We start from the raw sequence: 21,359 nt of genomic DNA, 5'->3' as shown, positions 1-21,359 counted from the left end.
CTATTTTTCATTATCTCCAAATAAAAATTAGATATTGAAGCACAATACAGAACGGAAGCAACTTTGAGTAATAGATGTTGTATATTGACGCTAATAAAATATCCATAGTCCATGAACATCCCTATATAACCAGCAATTTCCTAATAATCAATCCCCGAGTAATGTAATTAAAAATAGTAAGTAAGGAAGACACTCATAGTCAATTAATATACTGTGGAATTTCGACACCACGAATCTCAAAGGAATTACGAAATCATCGAGTGAGATAGAAGTTCAGGACAGCGTTGCCAAAGCTGTGCAATTGTACCGTTTTCGGCATAATTTAGATGTCCTGGTACAATGCGGTACATTTGGAAATTTTTAGGCATGATCGGTATATTTTGGTTTTACTTGTTTTACGTGTTTTGATTAACTTGTCTCAAGTTTTTTATTTTTCTAACAGAAAATTTTCAACCTGCTCTTCAGCTGGTGGAAATGCATCGCATGCGATACAATGTAAGTAAAAAAAAACTGGCACTAGTTATTTCAAAGCGTTGGCAATGCTGGTCCAGGATAGCGATTACTGATTTACTGGGGCTATATTAAAGAGATTTAGACATCAATATTGATGAAAGATATGGCATAAACACAAGAATTTAATTTAGGAGAAGATGGGAGGTGGTTCGAAGAAAACAAACACACAAAAGAGAAAACAAATGTTAATACGGTGAATCACAAGAACTACTACTACTACTAATACTAACAACACATTGCAGTACCAAGTCACCTGAAGCCAACACAGCAACGCACGCTCCTCCTCCATCCCAATCCATTCAAAGCCTTCTTCTTTACACCCTCCCAGGAAGTTCTTATTTCTTTAAATCTTTCGAAATCTTCCCACCTCAAACATGGACGACTTGCTTTCCGTTTAGCCCTAGAAAGTTGACCAAAAAGGACAATCCTCAGCAATCTGTCATCCTACGTCCGGAGAACGAGCCCTAGACATCTCAACCTTTCTTTCGTTATAGCCCTGGAAATCGGGATTGAACCACATATTTTGTACAGCCTACTGTTCGAAATACGGTCAGTCAGCCGGGTACCCAGGACGGTCCGTAGGCGATTTCTCTGGAAAACATCTAAAATATATTGATCCGCTTTTGGAACGCCCATGCTTCAGAGCCATATTTGACAACTATCATCACTGTAGCTTCTAAAATTCTAATCTTGGTTTACCGACTTATCTTCTTATTTTTCAAAACTTATTTTTAACCGTGAAAGAAACACCCCGAGCCTTGGCTATTCTACTTTTAACATCTTCGTGGCACCCACCATCCTTGCTAAGAATACTACCAAGGTAAGTGAAGCTGCATACCTGAAAAATCTTTTCGTTACCCAACGTCCCCTTTCCATCTCCACTTAGATCGTCAGCATGATGTAAATCTATGAGAGTTTCTCCTCCCCATTTGATTCTATGGTCTACCATTGCCATTTCTGCGCTCCTTAAGACAAAGTCCATCAAAATGATCCATATAAAAGGGGATAGAACACAACCCTGCGTAACTCCCGATTAAATACAAAACCCTATTTCCTACCTTAACTGCAGCATTGTTATTCTCGTACATAGCACAAATCATTTTAATGTATTCGTCTGGAATATCATATAAGGATAAGACCTTTGCTAAAGCTCTTCTATAAATAGAATATAACGCTTGCTCATAATCTATACCACTGAGGACCAAAGGTGTTGGACAATTCTGGCATTTTTCAATTTTTAATCTAGGAGTGAAAATTTGGACTGTTCTCTTAAAACTTTGTCTACGACATCTCTCAGTCTAAAAAGTATCATATTTCTAAGTGATTTGCTACCAACAGAGACCAGACGAATTCCGTGATAATTATAACAGTCACTCTAATCAGCTTTATTATGCAGTGATTTAATTATGGTCTTCCTAAAATCGTCAGGTCCTTCCCCTTTTCAAAAATAATATTCATCATCTTCAGTAAATTATTTTTAACCTCATAACCACCATATTTAAGAAACTCATCTACCACACTATAGCCTTATTATTTTTTAATCCTTTTAGTACTATCACTAATTTTTTCCTTACAAAACAAATCTTCCTTCACATCCAACATATCACAAACCTTTCCACTTTCCTCTCTATATTTTCCTGCAACTATATCTCGGTTTAAGACATTCTCCAAATGTCCTGCCCATCTCTCCTTAACTCTTTCCTTGTCACTAATTATGGCCCCGTTCCTATCTTTAACTGGGACAAGTCCGTACTGACTACTCCCTCTCAATTTGTTAACACGCGAGTACAACATTTTACTATTACCCCGTCTAGCTGCATCTTCCAGATCTTTGGCAATTTTATCCATGGCCTCCACTTCACAACTCCATAGTTCATATGTTAATACTTTTTTCGCTTTCTTTACATTCCTTTGGTTTCGTATGATCAATCTCTCAGATAATTCTTGTACAAGCTCCTTCTCCTCTCTATAAAACATATAGATTTTTCACTAATATTCCTAGCTGCATCTTCCAGATCTTTGGCAATTTTATCCATGGCCTCCACTTCACAACTCCATAGTTCATACGTTAATACTTTTTTCACTTTCTTTACATTCCTTTTGCTTTCATATGATCAATCTCTCAGATACCATGAGCAACTTCACAAATTGTTTTTCTAAAATTATTCCAACCATCTTTACAAAAATCTAAATGTTGAAGGAGGGGATATTTCTGAGATGTGGCTACAATAAACCTAAAAGATTTTAGCTTGACTGATTTTTTCTTTAAATATTAACACTGCTAGAAGATGGTCTCGAATATATTCAATTTTAGCCATAAAGATTTTGAAACTTCTGCTGAACCAAAGTTATAATTAATAAACAGCAATTTCTGAATATTCGCCTCATTTAGCAATAACAGTTGAAACAGTCAAACGTGGTCGGTATTAACTGATGTGGTCCTCACTCTTCTCTTATTTCCTTCTTCTCACTCTTCTCTTATTTCCTTCTTCTCACTCTTCTCTTATTTCCTTCTTCTCACTCTTCTCTTATTTCCTTCTTCTCACTCTTCTCTTATTTCCTTCTTCTCACTCTTCTCTTATTTCCTTCTTCTCACTCTTCTCTTATTTCCTTCTTCTCACTCTTCTCTTATTTCCTTCTTTAAACGTGAAAATCAGATTTAAAAAATGTCACCAGTCTCTCTCTGGATAAAATCTGCTTACTGAGTAGGTTAAGCTTCTGCTTTTTTTTTGGGGGCAGGGTCTCTTAAAGAATTATACATTAAGAAGAATAATTCACATTCTTCAAATAAAAAGCTTGTCAAAATCCAAGGAAAAAGAATGCCTGAACAATATTTATAGTCAAAATCTGTCAATATATTACAAAACCCGTGCAGTAGTCAATGCTATAATTTGTATTGAAATCTAAGGGAATCAGAAGCGAAACACTTAAAATTTCAATTTTATTCTGTTTTTATGCGAAAGAGAAACTTTGCTAGTCAGATTAGTCTGAGTATCAGAGCCATCTTGTACTTGGGTAGATTTATTAAATGTTTGGGCAATTTGGCAGACAAGAGGAATAAGGAAGGTTCTGTCATTATAAAAAATTTGTCGAATTTGAACGCAATTAGTGTCTCAAAATAGCATTACAATAATCAAATTGTACTTAATTATTAATTAACAATTAATTAAATAGTTAATTAAATAATTAATAATTAATTATAATACATTACTGTAATCAAATTATATTAATTACAAGGCTACAACTTTTTTCCCAGGCACTAATCCATGCTTCGCTCTTTATTGGAACACCTTCCTAGTCCTCTGTATATCGTAGTATCTGATTTTGGTTAAATTTACTAGAAGAACTCCGTTTAGAGCTAGAAGGCCAGGTCTCAAGTGTCCAATACCCTTCCTCCTTTCAATAATAAATTTTAAAACAGTACCTTAGACGGCAATAATACTTGAAGATGGTATAACCATTTGAAAACGGCTGCTTTAGTGTTAACAGCCCCCTCTCCGATTTGTTGAGTCAATGCAAATGCGACTTCTCTTGTGTCAAACGGCTCCAAGTTCCCTTCTGTTAAAGAAGATAAATATAATTTTTTTTTAGAAATACAGTATTATATATATATATATATATATATATATATATATATATATATATATATATATATATATATATATATCTATATATATAAAAATAAGTTGTCTGTCTGTGGATGTGTGGATGGATGTGTGGATGGATGTGTCAGGTGACGTCACCTGAAAAAACTGGATTAGGTGACGTCAAAACTGAAAAAACTAAAAAAAGGCAAAAACTACAAAAAAAACTAAAAACTAATAAAAAAAATAAAAAAGCTAAAAAACTAAAAAAACTATAAAGGTAAAAACCAATAAAAAACTAAAAAAAAAACTGAAAAAACTAAAAAAAGGCAAAAACTACAAAAAAAAACTAAAAACTAATAAAAAAAGTAAAAAAGCTAAAAAACTAAAAAAACTAAAAAAACTAAAAAAAGGTAAAAAACTAAAAAAAATAAAAAATAAAAAAAAACTAAAAAAAAGGAAAAAACTGAAAAATAAGCTAAAATAAAGGTAAAAACCAATAAAAAACTAAAAAAAAAAAGGAAAAAACTAATAAATGACGACACTCAAAGAGAAAGCGACCAGGACAAAAAACTAAAAAAAAGGCAAAAACTACAAAAAAACTAAAAACTAATAAAAAAAATAAAAAAGCTAAAAAACTAAAAAAACTAAAAAAAGGTAAAAAACTAAAAAAACTAAAAACTAAAAAAAAACTAAAAAAGGTAAAAACTAAAAGAACTAAAAAAGAAAAAAATAAATGACGACACTCAAAGATAAAGCGACCAGGACAAAAGGAATGTTCGATTAGCAATCAACAAAGCACCGGGACACAGGGAGTATAAATGACGACCAGGACACAAGTAAAAAAAAAATTAACAAAACTAAAAAGAAGGTAAAAACTACAAAAAAACTAAAAAAAAAAAAAACTAAAAACTAATAAAAAAACTAAAAAATCTAAAAATCTAAATAAACTAAAAAAGAAAAAAAAAGGAAAAAAATAAAGGAGAAAAACAAAACTAAAAAACGAATGTATATACAGACCGGTACACCGGGATACAAATGACGACCGGGACACAGGGAATATAAATAACGACCGGGACACAGGGACACAACTACAACGGGGACACCGGGGGAAACAGGGGTATATAAATGACGACCGGGACAAAAAAACTAAAAAGAAATAAAAACTAAAAACTAATAAAAAAAACTAAAAAATCTAAAAATCTAAATAAGCTAAAAAAGAAAAAAAAAGGAAAAAAATAAAGGAGAAAAACAAAACTAAAAAACGAATGTATATACAGACCGGGACACCGGGATACAAATGATGACCGGGACCCGGGACACAGGGAATATAAATGACGACCGGGACACAGGGACACAACTACAACGGGGACACCGGGGGAAACAGGAGGATAACCTGACAATCTATTTATATGCAAAGACAATGGGACAGCAAAGAATGTTGTATATTCGCAAGTTTTACGTAGTTAAAACCATATATATATATATATATATATATATTCACAGGTGGGACATAGGGACACAACTACAATGGCGCGTAACTAATATGGCGCGTAACGACTTACGCGCGCGGGGGGGCTTGGGGGGGGCGCGAAGCGCCCCCACCAACTAGGTGTTGGGGTGGCGCGAAGCGCCACCCCAACAGCTAGTATCTATCTATATATATAAAAATAAGTTGTCTGTCTGTCTGTGGATCAGGTGACGTCATGTTTCTGTGTTGACTGACGTCATGAAATTAGTTGTCGTCATTTTTGCTTTGACGGTGACGTCATTAGACCGAGACAGAGGGAATATAAGTGACGACCGGGAACCTCAAAGAGAAATTACAGACTGGGACACCCGGACACAAATCACGACCGGAACACAGGGAATATAAATGACGACCGGGACACAGGGACACAACTACAACGGGGACGCCCGGGGCACAGGCGGGATATATAAATGACGACCGGGACACAGGGATTGTTCGAATAGAAATTACAGACCGGGACACCGGGACACAAATGACGACCGGGACACCGGGACACAGGGAATATAAATGACGACCGGGACACTCAAAGAGAAATTACAAACTGGGACACCGGGACACAAATGACGACCGGGACACAGGGAATATAAATGACGACCGGGACTCAGGGACACATCATTAGAATAATGAGGTATAGATCTGAATACGGATTGTTTTTCCCATGGACAATTATATGTTGCATGTTCAAGAGTCAGTAAACCTGACAATCTATTTATATGCACAGACAATGGGACAGCGAAGAATGTTGTATATTCGCATGTTTTACGTAGTTAAAAACATATATTTATATCTATCTCTATTCACAGGTGGGACACAGGGACACAACTACAATGGCGCGTAACTAATATGGCGCGTAACGACTTACGCGCGCGGGGGGCTTGGGGGGGCGCGAAGCGCCCCACCAACTAGGTGTTGGGGTGGCGCGAAGCGCCACCCCAACAGCTAGTATATATATATATATATATATATATATATATACATATATGACGATCTAAAAAGGTCACAACTTTCAGAAATAATTTGTATTTTTACTAGGGTGGCTGTACTAAACCTGTGGTGACGTCATGACATCAAGATAAGGTTCAATCTGCGGTTAGAAGACATGCGACGAGGAGAATTCATATATAGAAGCCTGCCAAGAGCTGGGACCCGGCAATATGCATACATATATATATATATATATATATATATATATATATATATATATATATATATATATATACCCTAATGTGTTTTGATTTCCGTTATCCTAGACTCTTGACGATTTATCTTTTTATTAGGTATAACTCCTTTCCTCATTTAAGGCTCATTCGCAATGAGATTTGGCTAATACAGAAATTTAGCTAATACTAATCCTAGCCAATCAGATTTTTCACATAATTTTCTGATTGGCCGAAAAATTCTAAGACAGATGTTAATTGGCTAAAATTAGCACTAGCTAAATCTTGATATTATTAAGATTCCATCGCAAATTGGGCTTTAGTCCACTCCCTTCTGAATCCCAGCAGAGCAGATCTGAATCTATTGAAATAAGTTGCGTCACCTTTTCATTGATAATAAGATAAAAACTCCCCTTTTATTTGAGTTAAGCAATAAAGATTTCCTTTGTATATCAACTCTGGTAATTGGACCTGGTTGTTTTTATTGCCATTAATATTTACTACCTTTTGGGGCTATATTTGTATTTAAGCCAGCTTTTACAAGAGAGGCAAAAAGATCAGTAATCACAAGGACTCCGTTTATTAAAATGCTATCTTATCCTTGTATAAGATCCTTAACCACTATCTATCCTGGTCCTACCGAGTCCAGGATAGATTTATTAATAAATCTATTAGGAGGAAACAGATCATTTTTCAATGGGGTATAAGTGGAGAATTCTCGATTTGTATTTACAACTGTTTCATAATCGTATTTTTGTCCAAATTTTACCGAAGATTAATATTATTTAACATGGAAACTCAAATATTCTATGTAAATATTTTTTATTTTTCAAATTTTGTTAAGTAAATGTTCTCGTGCATGGGTTATTGTCTTATTTTGCTTTTATTTTTGCTCGATGTGTACACTCGTTTTTCTCAAATTGGCCTGATCTTGAATAATCTATGGAAACTGTTGTTGCACAGTAAACAATATAGCTTACTTTACACCATTAAGGGGACGTGCATTTAAGGAGCTGATTTCCGCTAGTTGGATTTTCTTACAATTACGAGTCGGAATTCATTTGATCAGTGACCAATGGTTGGTTTTCAGCCATTTTGTACATTCAGCTTTTTGAAAGCACATTTTTTTTTTCCAAGAAAGAGAAAAATAATTACCTTTCTAATAGCGTGAAGCATTTTTAACGGGTGGTCTTGCAGTAGCTAATGAAATTTATTAGGATTTGGCCATAATTTCGATCAGGTGGGTAGAAACGACAATTTAATCAGCAAAATTCACCGTCTTACTTGTAGCTGGTAAAACAGGAGAATATGGTGTTTGTATATACCCAAATATTCAATTTTTGCTCATAATACCAAGTTTTGAAACGCATTTTTGGGAAAGCAAACGACAATCAGACTGCCTTTCCGACACAAACAATAAAATACAAGTAGAAAAATAGTGGATTCTTTTCTATAAGACATGTGAATGCAAACTTTAAATAAATACAAGTATTTCGACCCTATATCCAAGGGTCGTCCTCAGCAAAACAAATGAAAAAAATACAAAAGAAACTCACATTAAAATACGATCATTAAAACTAAAATAAGAATGTTTTAATCAGATTTTAGTTTTAATGATTGTATTTTGATGTGAGTTTCTTTCATATATTTTCATTTGTTTTGCTGAGGATGACCCTTGGATATAGGGACGAAATGTTCATTTAAAGTTTGCATTACATTGTCTTACAGAGAAAAAATCATCTATTGTTCTACATGCATTTTGCTGTTTATAGCATTTGGGAGATGGAGAGTGGCTACAAAACACTCTCTATGCGCAAATAAACCAACCACAACCTTAGATGAGAAGGTTTTATTTAAAACCACTGAATTGTTTTAACCACTTTTGTGATTGTTTTAATTGTTTTAACCAGACTTGTTTTAACCACTTTTTTCATTTTGGAGAGTGAAATATGTTCCTATTAGTTTTCCTTTCGGTCTTATCATAAAAAACAAAGAAATGATCCCTTTCCTTCGGAGAGATGAATCCTACTCTTTTCACCTCGAGAGAGGTTTCAATCTTGAGGGGCTCAATCTATCATGAGTTATATTTCAGAACAACATTGGCTTGTAGTTGAATCTAATTACTTATTACTGTCAATGGCACTTATACCCCTTTAAGAAGATTAGATTATAACAAGTTGCTTACTACGAGGAAAAATAAAAGAAGAATATAGATCAATATACCTAGGATAAAACAGTAATTGTCTTCACTAGCCAATATACATTTTCTAAAAACGAAGCAGAAATTAATTCAAGAAAAAAATCTATCTAAAGCAAAAGCATTTCTTATACTTATCGTAAAACCAAACACAATTTGCCACTTGAAAAAAACAACAACTAAGGAAGTTTGTACTGGTAAAAATATGAGAATATAATCCCACCACTATTAGCACCATATAACAAGAGCTAAGAGCTCATATGGCACTTGTGACGAGGCCGGAACAGTCAAGAGCCAAGAGCTCATGTGGTATGAGCTCTAGCAAAATTCTAAGAATCAATAGATTATTTTAAAAGGAAAATCAGAAGCTTAGTGCCGGTCGAGATTTAAAATAAGAGCTCTGAGTCACGATGTTCTTCTAAATATCAAAATTCATTAAGATCCCATCACCCACTCGTAAGTTATAGATACCTCATTTTTTCTAATGTTTCCTCTCCTTCAAACCCCCAGATGGTCGAATCGGGGAAAACAACTTTATCAAGTCAATTTGTGCAGCTCTTTGACACGCCTACCAATTTTCATCGTCCTAGCACGTCCATAAGCACCAAACCAGCCAAACCATTTAACCCCACCCCCTAACTCCCCCAAAGAGAGCGAATCCAGTACGGTTACGTCAATCACGTATCTAGAACATTTGCTTATTCTACTCACCAAGTTACATCCCGATTCCTCCACTCTAAGCGTTTTCCAAGATTTCCGATTCCCATTCCTACTCCCCCAAATGTCAACAGATCTATTCGGGGTTAGACATAAGAGCTCCAAGACATGAGTTCCTTCTAAATACCAAGTTTCATTAAGATCCGGTCACTCATTTTTAAGTTAAAAATACCGCAATTTTTCTAATTTTTCCAAATTAACACCCCCAGCTCCTCCAAAGAGAACGGATCCGTTCCAATTATACCAATCACGTATCTAGAGCTTGTGCTTATTCTTCCCATCAAGTTTCATCTCGATCTCTCCACTTTAAGCGTTTTCCAAGACTTCTGTTTTCCCCTCCAACCCCTATGTCCCCAGATCCTATTCGAGTCGAAAATGAAGCATTTGAGACATAAGATCCTTCTATATATCAAGTTTCATTAAAATCCGATCACCTATTCGTAAGATAAAGATACCCAAATTTTCACGTTTTCCAAGAATTCCGGTTTCCCCTCCAACTTCCCCCAATGTCACAGGATCTAGTTGGAATTTAAAATTAGAGCTCTAAAGCACAATATCCTTCTAAATATAAAAATTTCATTAATATCTGGTCACCCATTCGTAAGTAACAAATACCTCATTTTTCCGAATTACCCCCCTCCCAACTCTACCAAAGAGAGCAGATCCGGTCCGGTTAAGTCAGTCACGTATCTTAGACAGGTTTTCATTCTTCCCATCCAGTTTCATCCTGATCTCTCCGCTTTAAGTATTTTCTAAGAGTTCTGCCCCCCCCCCCCAGCTGAACCCCAATGACACTGGATCCGGTTGAGATTTAAAATAAGAGATCTGAGTTACGAGGACCTTCTAAATATGAAGTTTCATGAAGATCCGATCACTCCTTCGTAAGTTAAAAATACGTAATTTTTTCTAATTTCTCAGAATTACCCCCCCCCCCCAATTGAGCGGATCCGTTCCAATTATGTCAATCACGTATGTAAGACTTCTGCTTATTTTTCCCACAAAGTTTCATCCCGATCCCTCCAATCTAAGCGTTTTCCATGATTTTAGGTCCCCCTCCAAACTCCCCCCAATGTCACCAAATCCGGTCGGGATTTAAAATAAGAGCTTTGAGACATGATACCCTTCTAAATATCAAATTTCATTGAGATCCGATCACCCTTTCGTAAGTTAAAAATACCTAATTTTTTTAAAATATCCTCCCCCCCCCCCGAACAACCCCAAAGAGAGCGGATCCGTTCCGGTTATGTCAATCATGTATCTAGGACTTGTGCTTATTTTTTCCACCAAGTTTCATCCCGCTCCCTCCACTCTAAGATGTTTCCAAGATTTTAGGTTTTTCCCTCCCCCCCCCAATGTCACCAGATCCGGTCAGGATTTAAAATAACAGCTCTGAGGCACGATATCCTTCCAAATATCAAATTTCATTAAGATATGATCAACCGCTCGTAAGTTAAAAACACTTCATTTTTTCTATTTTTTCTGAATTAACCGGCCCTCCACTCCCCCCCCAGACGGTCAAATCGGGAAATCACTATTTCTAATTTAATCTGGTCCGGTCCCTGATACGCCTGCCAAATTCCATTGTTCTAGCTTACCTGGAAGTGCCTAAAGTAGCAAAACCGGAACCGACAGACAGACAGACCGACAGAATTTGCGATTGCTATATGTCACTTGGTTAATACCAAGTGCCATAAAAACAAGTTTATGAAAAATCAAGTGAGGAAGATTTTTATGCCTAATCTAGCTTAAAGCTCTAATTCTAGCCAATAGTAACTGAGAATTTAAAAAGTAGTTTTGAAAAAAAGGGCAAGTGATGGAGAATTTTATGGCTGATGGACAATGAGCCATAAGGACATCGATAGTAAAGAACGAACTCTAGCCTATAATATATAATATAATAGTAGGCATGATTCTTATGCCTACTCTAACTTAAAGCTTTAGCTCTAGCCCATAGTAACTGAGAATTCCAAAAAGGAGTTTTGAAAAAAGGTCAAGTGATGAAGAATTGCTTGGCTAATGGACATCGAGCCTAAGGACATCGATAGTAAAGAACGAACTCTAGTCCATAGTAAACAAAAGTTTAAGGAAACTAAAAATAAAATACAGAGAGGAAGATTTTCATAACTAATCTGGCTTAAAGTTCTAGCTCTAGCCCACAGTAACTGAGAATTCAAAAAGAAGTTTTTGAAAAAAAAAGGTCAAGTGATCAAGAACTGTATGCCTAATTGACATCGAACCCCAAGGACATCGATAATAAAGAACGAACTCTGACCCATTGAAATACAAGTTTAAGAACACTTTTTAAATAAAATTCAAGTGAAGAAGACTTATTTGGCTAATCCAGCTTAAAACTCTAACTCTAGCCCATAGTAACTGAAAATTCAAAAAGGAGTTTTGAGAAAAAAGTCAAGTCATGAAGAACTGTATGCCTAACGGACATCGATAGTAAAGAGCGAATTCTAGCCCATAGTAGAAATAAGTTTAAGAACACGTTAAAAAAATCAAATGAGGAAGATTGTTATGCCTAATCGAGCTTAAAGCTCTAACTCTAGCCCATAGTGACAGAGAATTCAAAAAGAGGCTTTGAAAAAAGGTCAAGTGATGAAGGATTGTATGGCTAATAGATATCAAGCCCTAAGGACATCAATAGTAAAGGACGAACTCTAGCCCATAGTAAACACAAGTTTAAGAACACTTTAAAACAAAAATCAAGTGAAGAAGATTCTTAAGCCTACTTTATCTCAAAGCTCTAACTCTAGCCCACAGTAACTGAGAATTCCAAAAAGCAGTTTTTAAAAAAAAGGTTAAGTAATGAAGAATTGTATGGTTAATGGATATTGAGCCTAAGAACATCGATAGTAAAGAACGAACTCTAGCCCATAGTAAACACAAGTTTAAGAACACTAAATATAAAAATACAGAGAAGAAGATTTTCATAACTAATTTAGCTTAAAGCTCTAACTCTAGCCCATAGTAACTGATAATTCAAAAAGAAGTTTTTGAAAAAAGCTTAAGTGATGAAGAATTGTATGCCTAATGGACATCGAACCCCAAGGAAATCGATAATAAAGAACGAACTCTAGCCCATAGTAAACACAAGTTTAAGAACACGTTCAAAAAATTCAAGTAAAGAATATTTATATGCCTACTCAAGCTTAAAGCTCTAACTCTAGACCATAGTAACTGAGAATTTAAAAAGGAGTTTAAAAAAAAGGCAAGTGATGACAAATTGTACGCCTAATGGACATCGAACCCTAGGGACATCGATAGTAAAGAACAAACTCTTCCCCATAATAAACACCAGTTTAAGAACACGTTAAAAATAAAAATCAAGTGAGGAAGATTCTTATGCCTACTCTAGCTTAAAGCACTAACTCTAGCCCATAATAACTGAGAATTCAAAAGGAGTTTTGAAAAAAAAGGTCAAGTGATGAAGAATTGTATGCCTAATGGATGTCGAACCCTAAGCACATCGATAGTAAAGAACGAACTCTAGCCTATAGTAAACGCAAGTTTAAGAGCAGGTTTAAAAAAAAATCACGGAAGGGAAAATTTAACACCCAAATACCAACGAACCCTGATGACATCGAATGCAAGACTTGATACAGAGATATAAAATCCAGATGTGAACTCCAAGGCAAAAAAAAAGCAGACTCAGAAAGACATCTGACAGATTGGAAGACATCGTTAGTGACTCAAGGCTACATTTACCTACCATAAACATAACCGAATCTTTTGACTGATTATTGAATGTGTTGTTGTTCTGTAGAAAAAATAAGAATATCATGGTTGCAGCATCCACCGCAATCTAGTAAAGAACGAACTCTAGCCCATGGTAACCTAAATCTAAGGACACGCGCTGAGAAAAAAAAGGTCAAGTGAGAAATAATCGTATTCCTAAAGGCCAACGAGCCCTGAGCACGACGGAGGTAAGACTTGACGCACATGACCCCGAAATGAGACACTTAAGAAACAGAATGTAATCGCTTAGGCATATTAATTAGGCTTACAGACAAAGAGACAGGTTGGAAGATATGGTCTGGGACTCAATGTCGCATATACCTACCACTAACATAACCAAACTTATTGTCTGATACATTAAATCTGTTTCACTTTTACTTCCAAAGGTATTTGTACTGTTTTGGAACATTTTTCTATTATATGCCATTTTCAGCAAGTATCCTAAAAGAATATTGGCTAGAAAAGTTTATTTTTAGATTACTTCAGATCTTCAAAGGATTGTCCAATACAGTCCCGTTCCCCCATCCTTGAAGGTTCTTGGAAGATCTATAGCGTCCAACTCAAAGGCTCGTCAAGTGTGTAGTAATAAATAAAAGGATTAAAACCAGTACCCAATCTCATATACGCTTGACTCTAGGGATACAGCAGCGATACAGGGACATCAATAACAGATATATAAACAACCTTAGTTGAGAATACAAGAGATAAATATGCATGTAAAGCCTTTTTACCTTTCATTATTCCAAAAGAATTTGTCATTTTGCTTAGAGCATTTATTCCCTCTCTGGGATTTGTGAAGATTGCATGGACTATTTTATTTTGAATAGCTAAGTTCCAATTTTGTGCAGGGAGGAGGTTTGAAAATGATAGTAGAGAGGGAATTCTAGGATCAGAATTACATAAAATTTTGGGATTAATGATCATATTCAAGTCAATTTTTTCTGTAATCAACAACTTAACACTTTATCCAACCATAAAAATGATTTTTCTCTCTAGGGAGGGGAGTGGGGTAAAACACAAAAACTATATTTTTAGGTCTCTGTTTTAAATTTTCTTGAAGGATCTTTTGACAAATTCTCGGAAGGAAGCGGAGATTCCTCCTTTAAAAGGGAGATTACTTTTTTTGACATTAAAAAAGCCTCTCTAAAAACTTTAGTTTACGATAGAATCAAGCTTTTTCTAGCTCTCTACGATTATTCTTTCTATATAATTTATTTTTGAGTCAACTTTCCTCAAAAAAAGTTTTTCAAAGGAGAGTAAAGAGCTACATTAAACCAGAGACAAACATAAGCGAAATCAAATAGTTCAAATCTTAGAATCAATTCTGGGAAGAGTGGGGAGATTCATTCCTTAAAAAGTTACTTCAAACTGGAAAAATCTACAGCTGGTGATATAATAAGATTTACGGAGCTGTAGAATCAAATTGGCGATGTTCTGTCTCTTCTTTGTTTGTTTTTCTTTTCATTTTAATCCTTCAGCCTTTTCGATTCTTCATAAAAACAGATGTTCTATTTTTCTGTTTGGTGTTTAATTTTGAAAATATGTCACAACTATGTCACATGACACTATGTTACAACAAAATATACAACTATATGTATATTTTGTTTAACAGACAGAGAAGATATTGATGTTTACTTCTGTCTTATTAGGTTAAAGTCTCCCTTTGTACTTATGCTCTGTCACTCTCCTCATGGATGACATTTCCCATTTATGGCAGTATTTACATCACTTATTTACGACATCATAAACTGGTACAACGATGCCCGACATCACATTAATACAACCACCGTTGTTAATCACATAATAAAAAAAGAAAAATGGAAAAAAAGAAGAAAAATAAGAAAAACAAGAGAATGAAACAAGAAAAGAAGAGAACACGAAAATAAAGAAACAAAAAGAACGAGAACAAGTAAATGGCAGCATATAATACCTTCCAAATTTGTAGTTGATGGAAGATTCAATTTTCTCGTAACTGTATCTATTGACACCTCTGATTCTGCAGGAACGAGTTTCAACAAATTCTGTTCCACTTCCATTGCATCTTCCTTTGCAGCTACAAAAAAAGAGCAAAATCAGACGCACGGTAAAGTCGGACGATTAGTCAGTCAGCTAGACTGAATTGAGCGTTCTAATTTTTTGGAGAAAATCCAGAGTTCTCACAAATGGTGAGGATCCACAAGATACTTATGTCAAGAAAAATAAGATTTCCAATCTTGTGATGAGTTATCTCGGATATCATAGTCAGATTTCTCGTTGCGCGAAAAAAATAAAAGGAAAAGTCTCAATTTGTTTTCATAGTAACGAAGATAATTGGTTTTATCAAATTTACGGTAAAACTAATTTTCGGTTCACAAGGGAAAATTAAATGTTCTAGTGCCTTTTTTAAGAGTCAAACGGGATTGGTAGGCAAACAGCCCTCCTCTCGAGCCGATTCATTTTCCAAACATATCAAGTCAAAATTAAAAGATAGTCATTACGTTCAGCATAGTTCAATGGTCCAGTAACTATGTCTCTAGGGTTACTGGGTGTGTCAACTCCCATTGTTATGCAATTTGCCCAGTATACTTTAAAAAAATGTTGCTTTAGAACTAAATCGAAAGGAACTGTTTGCATGCTGGTTGCCAATAAGACATCTCAGCAATATCTCAAGAACCACTGAGGGTATTAAGTTGAAACTTTAATGGCTACTACTGTTACTACTTCTGCTCTTACAACTGAATTAAATAAAAAAAAAATTCAACTGAAAGCAAGGAGCAACATTAAAACTTAAAAGGAACAGAAATTATTACATATATGAGCGGGTTGCCCCTTCCTCAAGACCTCGCTCTTCATGCTAAAGTTCTTCGGCACTTTAATGAGAGCTACTTATTGTTCTAATTAAGCGACCCATGTGTTTCAGGAGTTGTTTTTGAAGAATGGAGGCAAAATTTAAACTATAGTGCAGACAGCGAGATGTTGAGGAGGGGTACCCACCTCCCCCTATATATGTAATAATTTCTGTTCGTTTTAAGTTTTAATGTTGCTCCTTACTTTCAGATAAAAAAAAAAAAAATTAGTTTCTCATCGTTTCTTTAAATAATCCCAGCACGGAAAAATCCAGCTCTGCCAATGGAAATATCCTCTGGACTGTTCAATGTCAGCAAAATTTTTCCCGGACAATTACACTTAACACCTCCACGCGTAAAGCTGAATCGCTAAAGAGACAGCAAGACATATACAGAAATTTCGTATAGAAATTCTGGCAAATACTCTCAGTTTAAAAATTCCCCTGAATAGTACCCCCTCTTGGAAACTTCCCTCTCCATGTAAAGTTCACCCCGTGCAAAATCCCCTCAGCAGAAAATTCATCCTCCCCTTCCCACCCGAAGAATGTACGTATACTTCAAAATAACAAATACAATGCGTAAACAATGGTCAAATTGTATAACTTAAAGACCTTCCCCCGGGGGCTGTGGGGGATCATTTTATCTCCAATGACATCGTTATTAGGACTTTTAACTATGCTGAACAAAACAGTTATCTCAAAATTCTGATCGGACGATTTTGGGAAAAAGTGGCTTTGGAGTCCTAGTTGCCCTCCAATTTTGCCTGCCAAAAAATGAGGTATTTTTAACTTACGAATAGGTGACCGGATCTTAATGAAATTTGGTATTTAGAAGAATATCCTGCCTCAGAGCTCTTATTTTAAATCCCAACCGGATCCGGTGACATTGGGGGGAGTTGGAGGGGCAAACGTAAAATCTTGGAAAACCCTTAGAGTGGAGGGATTGGGATGAAACTTGGTGGGAAAATCAAGCACAAGTCCTAGATACGTGATTGATATAACCGGAACTGATCCGCTCTCTTTGGGAGAGTTGAGGGGGGAGGGTAATTCTGAAGAATTAGAAAAAATGAGATATTTTTAACTTACGAAGGAATGATCGGATCTTAATGAAATTTCACATTTAGAAGGGCCTCGTAACTCAGATCTCTTGTTTTAAATCCCGATCGGATCCAGTGTCATTGAGAAAAACTTGGGGGGGGGGAGGAAATCTTGGGAAACACTTAAGAGTGGAGAGATCAGGATGAAACTTGGTGGGAAGGATAAGCACAAATCCAAAATACGTGACTAACATGACCGAACCGTATCCGCTCTCTTTGGCGGAGTTGGGGGGGGGCAACTGAGAAAAATTAGAAAAAATGACGCATTTGTAAATTACGAACGGGTGATCAGATCTTTATGAAATTTGATATTTAGAAGGATCTTGTGCTTCAGGGCTCTTACTTTAAATCCCAACCAGATCCGGTGACATTGGGGCAGTTGGAGGCGGGGAACCGGAAATCTTGGAGAACGTGAAAATTGAGGTATCTTTATCTTACGAGTGGGTGGTCGGGTCTTAATGAAACTTGATATTTAGACAGATCTTATGTCTCACATGCTCCATTTTCAATTCGAATCAAATCCGCGGACACGGAGGGGTTGGAGGGGGAAACAGAAATCTTCAAAACTGGAAATCTTGGAAGACGCTTAGAGTGGAGAGGTCGGCATGAAACTTGATGGGAAGAATAAGCAGAAGTTCTAGATATGTGATTGACATAGTTGGAACGGATTCACTCACTTTGGGAGAGTTGGGGGTGGGGATTTCCAGTGCTTTGGCGAGTTGGATGCTTCTGGACGTGCTAGGACGATGAAAATTGGTAAGCGTTTCAAAGACCTGCACAAATTGACTTGATAACAGTCGTTTCTCCGATTCGACCATCTGGGGGCTGGAGGGAGATGAAAAATTGACAAAATGAGGTATTTTTAACTTACGAATGGGTGATCGGATCTTAATGAAATTTGATATTTAGAAAGACCTCGTGTCTCAGAGCTTTTATTTTAAATTCCGACCGTATCCGGTTATATTGGGGAGAGTTGGAGGAGGAAATGGGAGATCGTGGAAAACGCTTAGAATGGAGAGATCGGGATGAAACTTGGCGTGATGAATAAGCACAAGTCATAGATACGTGATTGACATAACCAGACTGAATCCACTCTTTTTGGCGGAGTTGGGGAGGGGTGTTAATTCGGAAACATTAGAAAAATTGAGGTACTTTTAACTTATGAACGGGTGACCGGATCTCCATGAAATTTGATATTTAGAAGGAAATAATGTCTTAGAGCTCTTATTTTAAATCCCGACCAGATCTGGTAACATTGGGGGGAATTGGAGGGAGAAACCGGAAATCTTGGAAAATGCTTGGAATGGAGAGATCAGGATGAAACTTGGTGGGTAGAATAAGCAAATGTCCTAGATACATGAGTTACGTAACCGGACTGTATCCACTCTTTTTGGGGGGAGTTAGGGGGTCCAGTGCTTTTGCGAGCTGGGTGCTTCTGGACGTGCTAGGCCGATGAAAATTGGTAGGCGTGTCAGGGACCTGCACAAATTGACTTGATAAAGTCGTTTTCCCCGATTCGACCATCTGGGGGGCTGAAGGGAGAGGAAAAATTAGAAAAAATGAGATATTTTGAACTTACGAGTGGGTGATCGGATCTTAATGAATTTTGAAATTTAGAAGGACCTCGTGTCTCAGAGCTCTTATTTCAAATGCCGACTGGCATTAGGCCTCTGATTTTCCTTTTAAATCAGTCTATTTATTCTTAGAATTTTGCTAGAGCTCATACTATATGAGTTCTTGGCTCTCCCGACCTCGTCACAAGTGCCATATGAGCTCTTGTTAACAGTATCTGACTTAAAAACAAAGTATCGATCTCGCTTAATGATTGAAAAGGAACTGAGAATTGAGATTTCTTCAATGATAGTATGGTTTGAGAGAATTTGTGCTGACAAACAAGCTTATCCGTCAACCTCAACCGTGTGCTGAAAAATCAAGCTTAACCGTAAATTTTTATGTTGTAGCAAAATTAAATATATATTCTTTTTTTGTTTTGTTATTATATTCCTTATAATAAATATACTATATTCTTACATAATATTGTATATTACTTTGTAGCTCATTAAATAAATTATAACATCAGTTGAGTATTTATGAAATTTGTTTTTAGATAAATTAAGGAGATTCAATAATTTTTTTTTTAATAGGGGGCGCACCAATTTTTTTTTAGGAGGGGGGCACCAGTACAAAAAGGTTGGAAACCACTGCCTTGCTGGAATAATAATTAGTGCATAACACTACATAAAACAAAAGAGAGAACAAAAATTACACGGCCTAATGCTGCTTGGTAACTTCATAATGTTATTTCTTATTTTCGTCAGCCTCCATCTTCGAAATATCAAGGATTGCTATCAAATAGTTTTTTTTTCCATCAGGTTTCAGCCGTTTTGTTAAAAGGATTCTGTTGTTTGTACAGTTGCTATAGCAAGTTATTACAGAAGAGGGAACTAGAATAACAGTTACTAAGAAGCATTTCATATTTGGTAAACATTGAGCAAATGAGTTTATATAACTTTTACTTATGATATTCTGCCATTATTATTGTTAGGGAACATTATATGGAAATTACAGGCATAAAAAAAGAATTAAAAGAAACTGTCTTTGCCTCAAAAATACTTGAACAGACGGTGAGAAAGAAAGAAGATTTTTAGATAAACTTCTACATTTGAAGATATTTTAAGTAGTTGGAAGAAGCTCAAAACGATTAATTCATTCGTTGCCTCCTTAGAACGCTATCCTTGAACAAACGAAAGTCCTTTGGGAAGTACCTTATCAAATGAACATTTCGATCATGCTGATATGTTGATTGAAACCGTTTTTGAGAATATGGACATCAAACATCGTGCTACAAAAAAATGGACAAATATCCCAGGGCATTGTGCCTCAAACGCAAGCGCATTACCTTTCACCGACATTGCCAAATGAAGTAAACACCCAGAAAAGGTGAGGCACAATAATTTATTTTTCCATTCCTTCCTACCTTATTTTTATTTATTCCCTTCTCTTTTTCCTTTTCAAATCCACTCACCACAACAATCTATTATCCATTCTTTCCTCTGTTTTGCCTTTTTTATTTACTTCTTTCTCTTCTTTTCGTTCCAAATCCACTCACCACAACAATTTATTTTTCCGTTCCTCATTTTTTTATTATTTATTACTTTCTCCTTTTTCTTTTCAAAAGCTCTCACCACAACAATTTATTTTTCCATTCCTTCCTCGTTTTTATATTTATTCCTTTTTCTTTTTCCTTTTCAAATTCACTCACTACAACAATTTCTTTTTCCATTCCTTACTCGTTTTTTTCCATTTATTTTTTTTCTCTTTTTTCTTTTCAAATTCATTCACCACAATGATTTATATTTTATGTACATCTTTGTAATCGTGCACATAAAGTTCTAAAAAACTATCAAAATAAAATTAGCTATACCACACGTCAAATACTTAGAGCGTTATCGTTACATCAATTCTTGACTTTTTGGCTCACTTCTGTTTTTGCAAGTAAACGACCAAAGAAGATAATGTACTACATTTTTTTTTCACTCCCCCTAACCGTCAAAGCTTATAATTTTGATAGAATTTTTCTCATGCCAAAACTAAAATTAACAATGAATAAACTGCTGCTGATGGCATTCAAACCCAAAAAACAAGAGTAATTTAATGTGCATTAGCATAAAACATTAGTGAGAGCTACCGAGTTGCCTCTCTGGGTATCCATAGGTATTCTATAGGTATCCATTCTTGGTTCGCACTATTCGTCACTACTTTGAAAAATCAACTATAAGGACTCTTATGAGTCCTTAAAGTTGGACTCTTTTGAGTCCCACGAAATGTAAAATAACTAAATTACTAAATTACGAGTCCAACTATAAGGACTCTTATGAGTCCTTAAAGTTGGACTCTTTTGAGTCCCACGAAATGTAAAATAACTAAATAACAAAATGGTTTATGAAATTCTTTCGACAGAATCTGATACAAGATAATGGCTACCATAAGAAAACACT

The 21,359-nt window shown here is 35.7% G+C and overlaps 1 protein-coding gene across 1 annotated transcript in view; it reads right to left on the bottom strand.

Annotated features, from left to right (window-relative positions):
- Window positions 1-21,359, bottom strand: part of LOC136028268 (protein VAC14 homolog) — a 130,441-nt gene that overhangs the window by 54,211 nt on the left and 54,871 nt on the right. Inside the window, exons 7-8 of the mRNA XM_065706003.1 lie at window positions 15,371-15,493; window positions 3,938-4,071 (exon numbers count right to left, since the gene is read on the bottom strand). Of these exons, the coding sequence (XP_065562075.1) occupies window positions 3,938-4,071; window positions 15,371-15,493 (257 nt within the window). The remainder of the gene's footprint in view (window positions 1-3,937; window positions 4,072-15,370; window positions 15,494-21,359) is intronic.

Source organism: Artemia franciscana, chromosome 6 (assembly GCF_032884065.1).
Source record: "Artemia franciscana chromosome 6, ASM3288406v1, whole genome shotgun sequence".
Lineage (NCBI taxonomy): Eukaryota > Metazoa > Arthropoda > Branchiopoda > Anostraca > Artemiidae > Artemia > Artemia franciscana.
The sequence above is the reverse complement of the archived record's forward strand: the minus strand, read 5'-3'. Positions and strand labels throughout refer to the sequence as shown.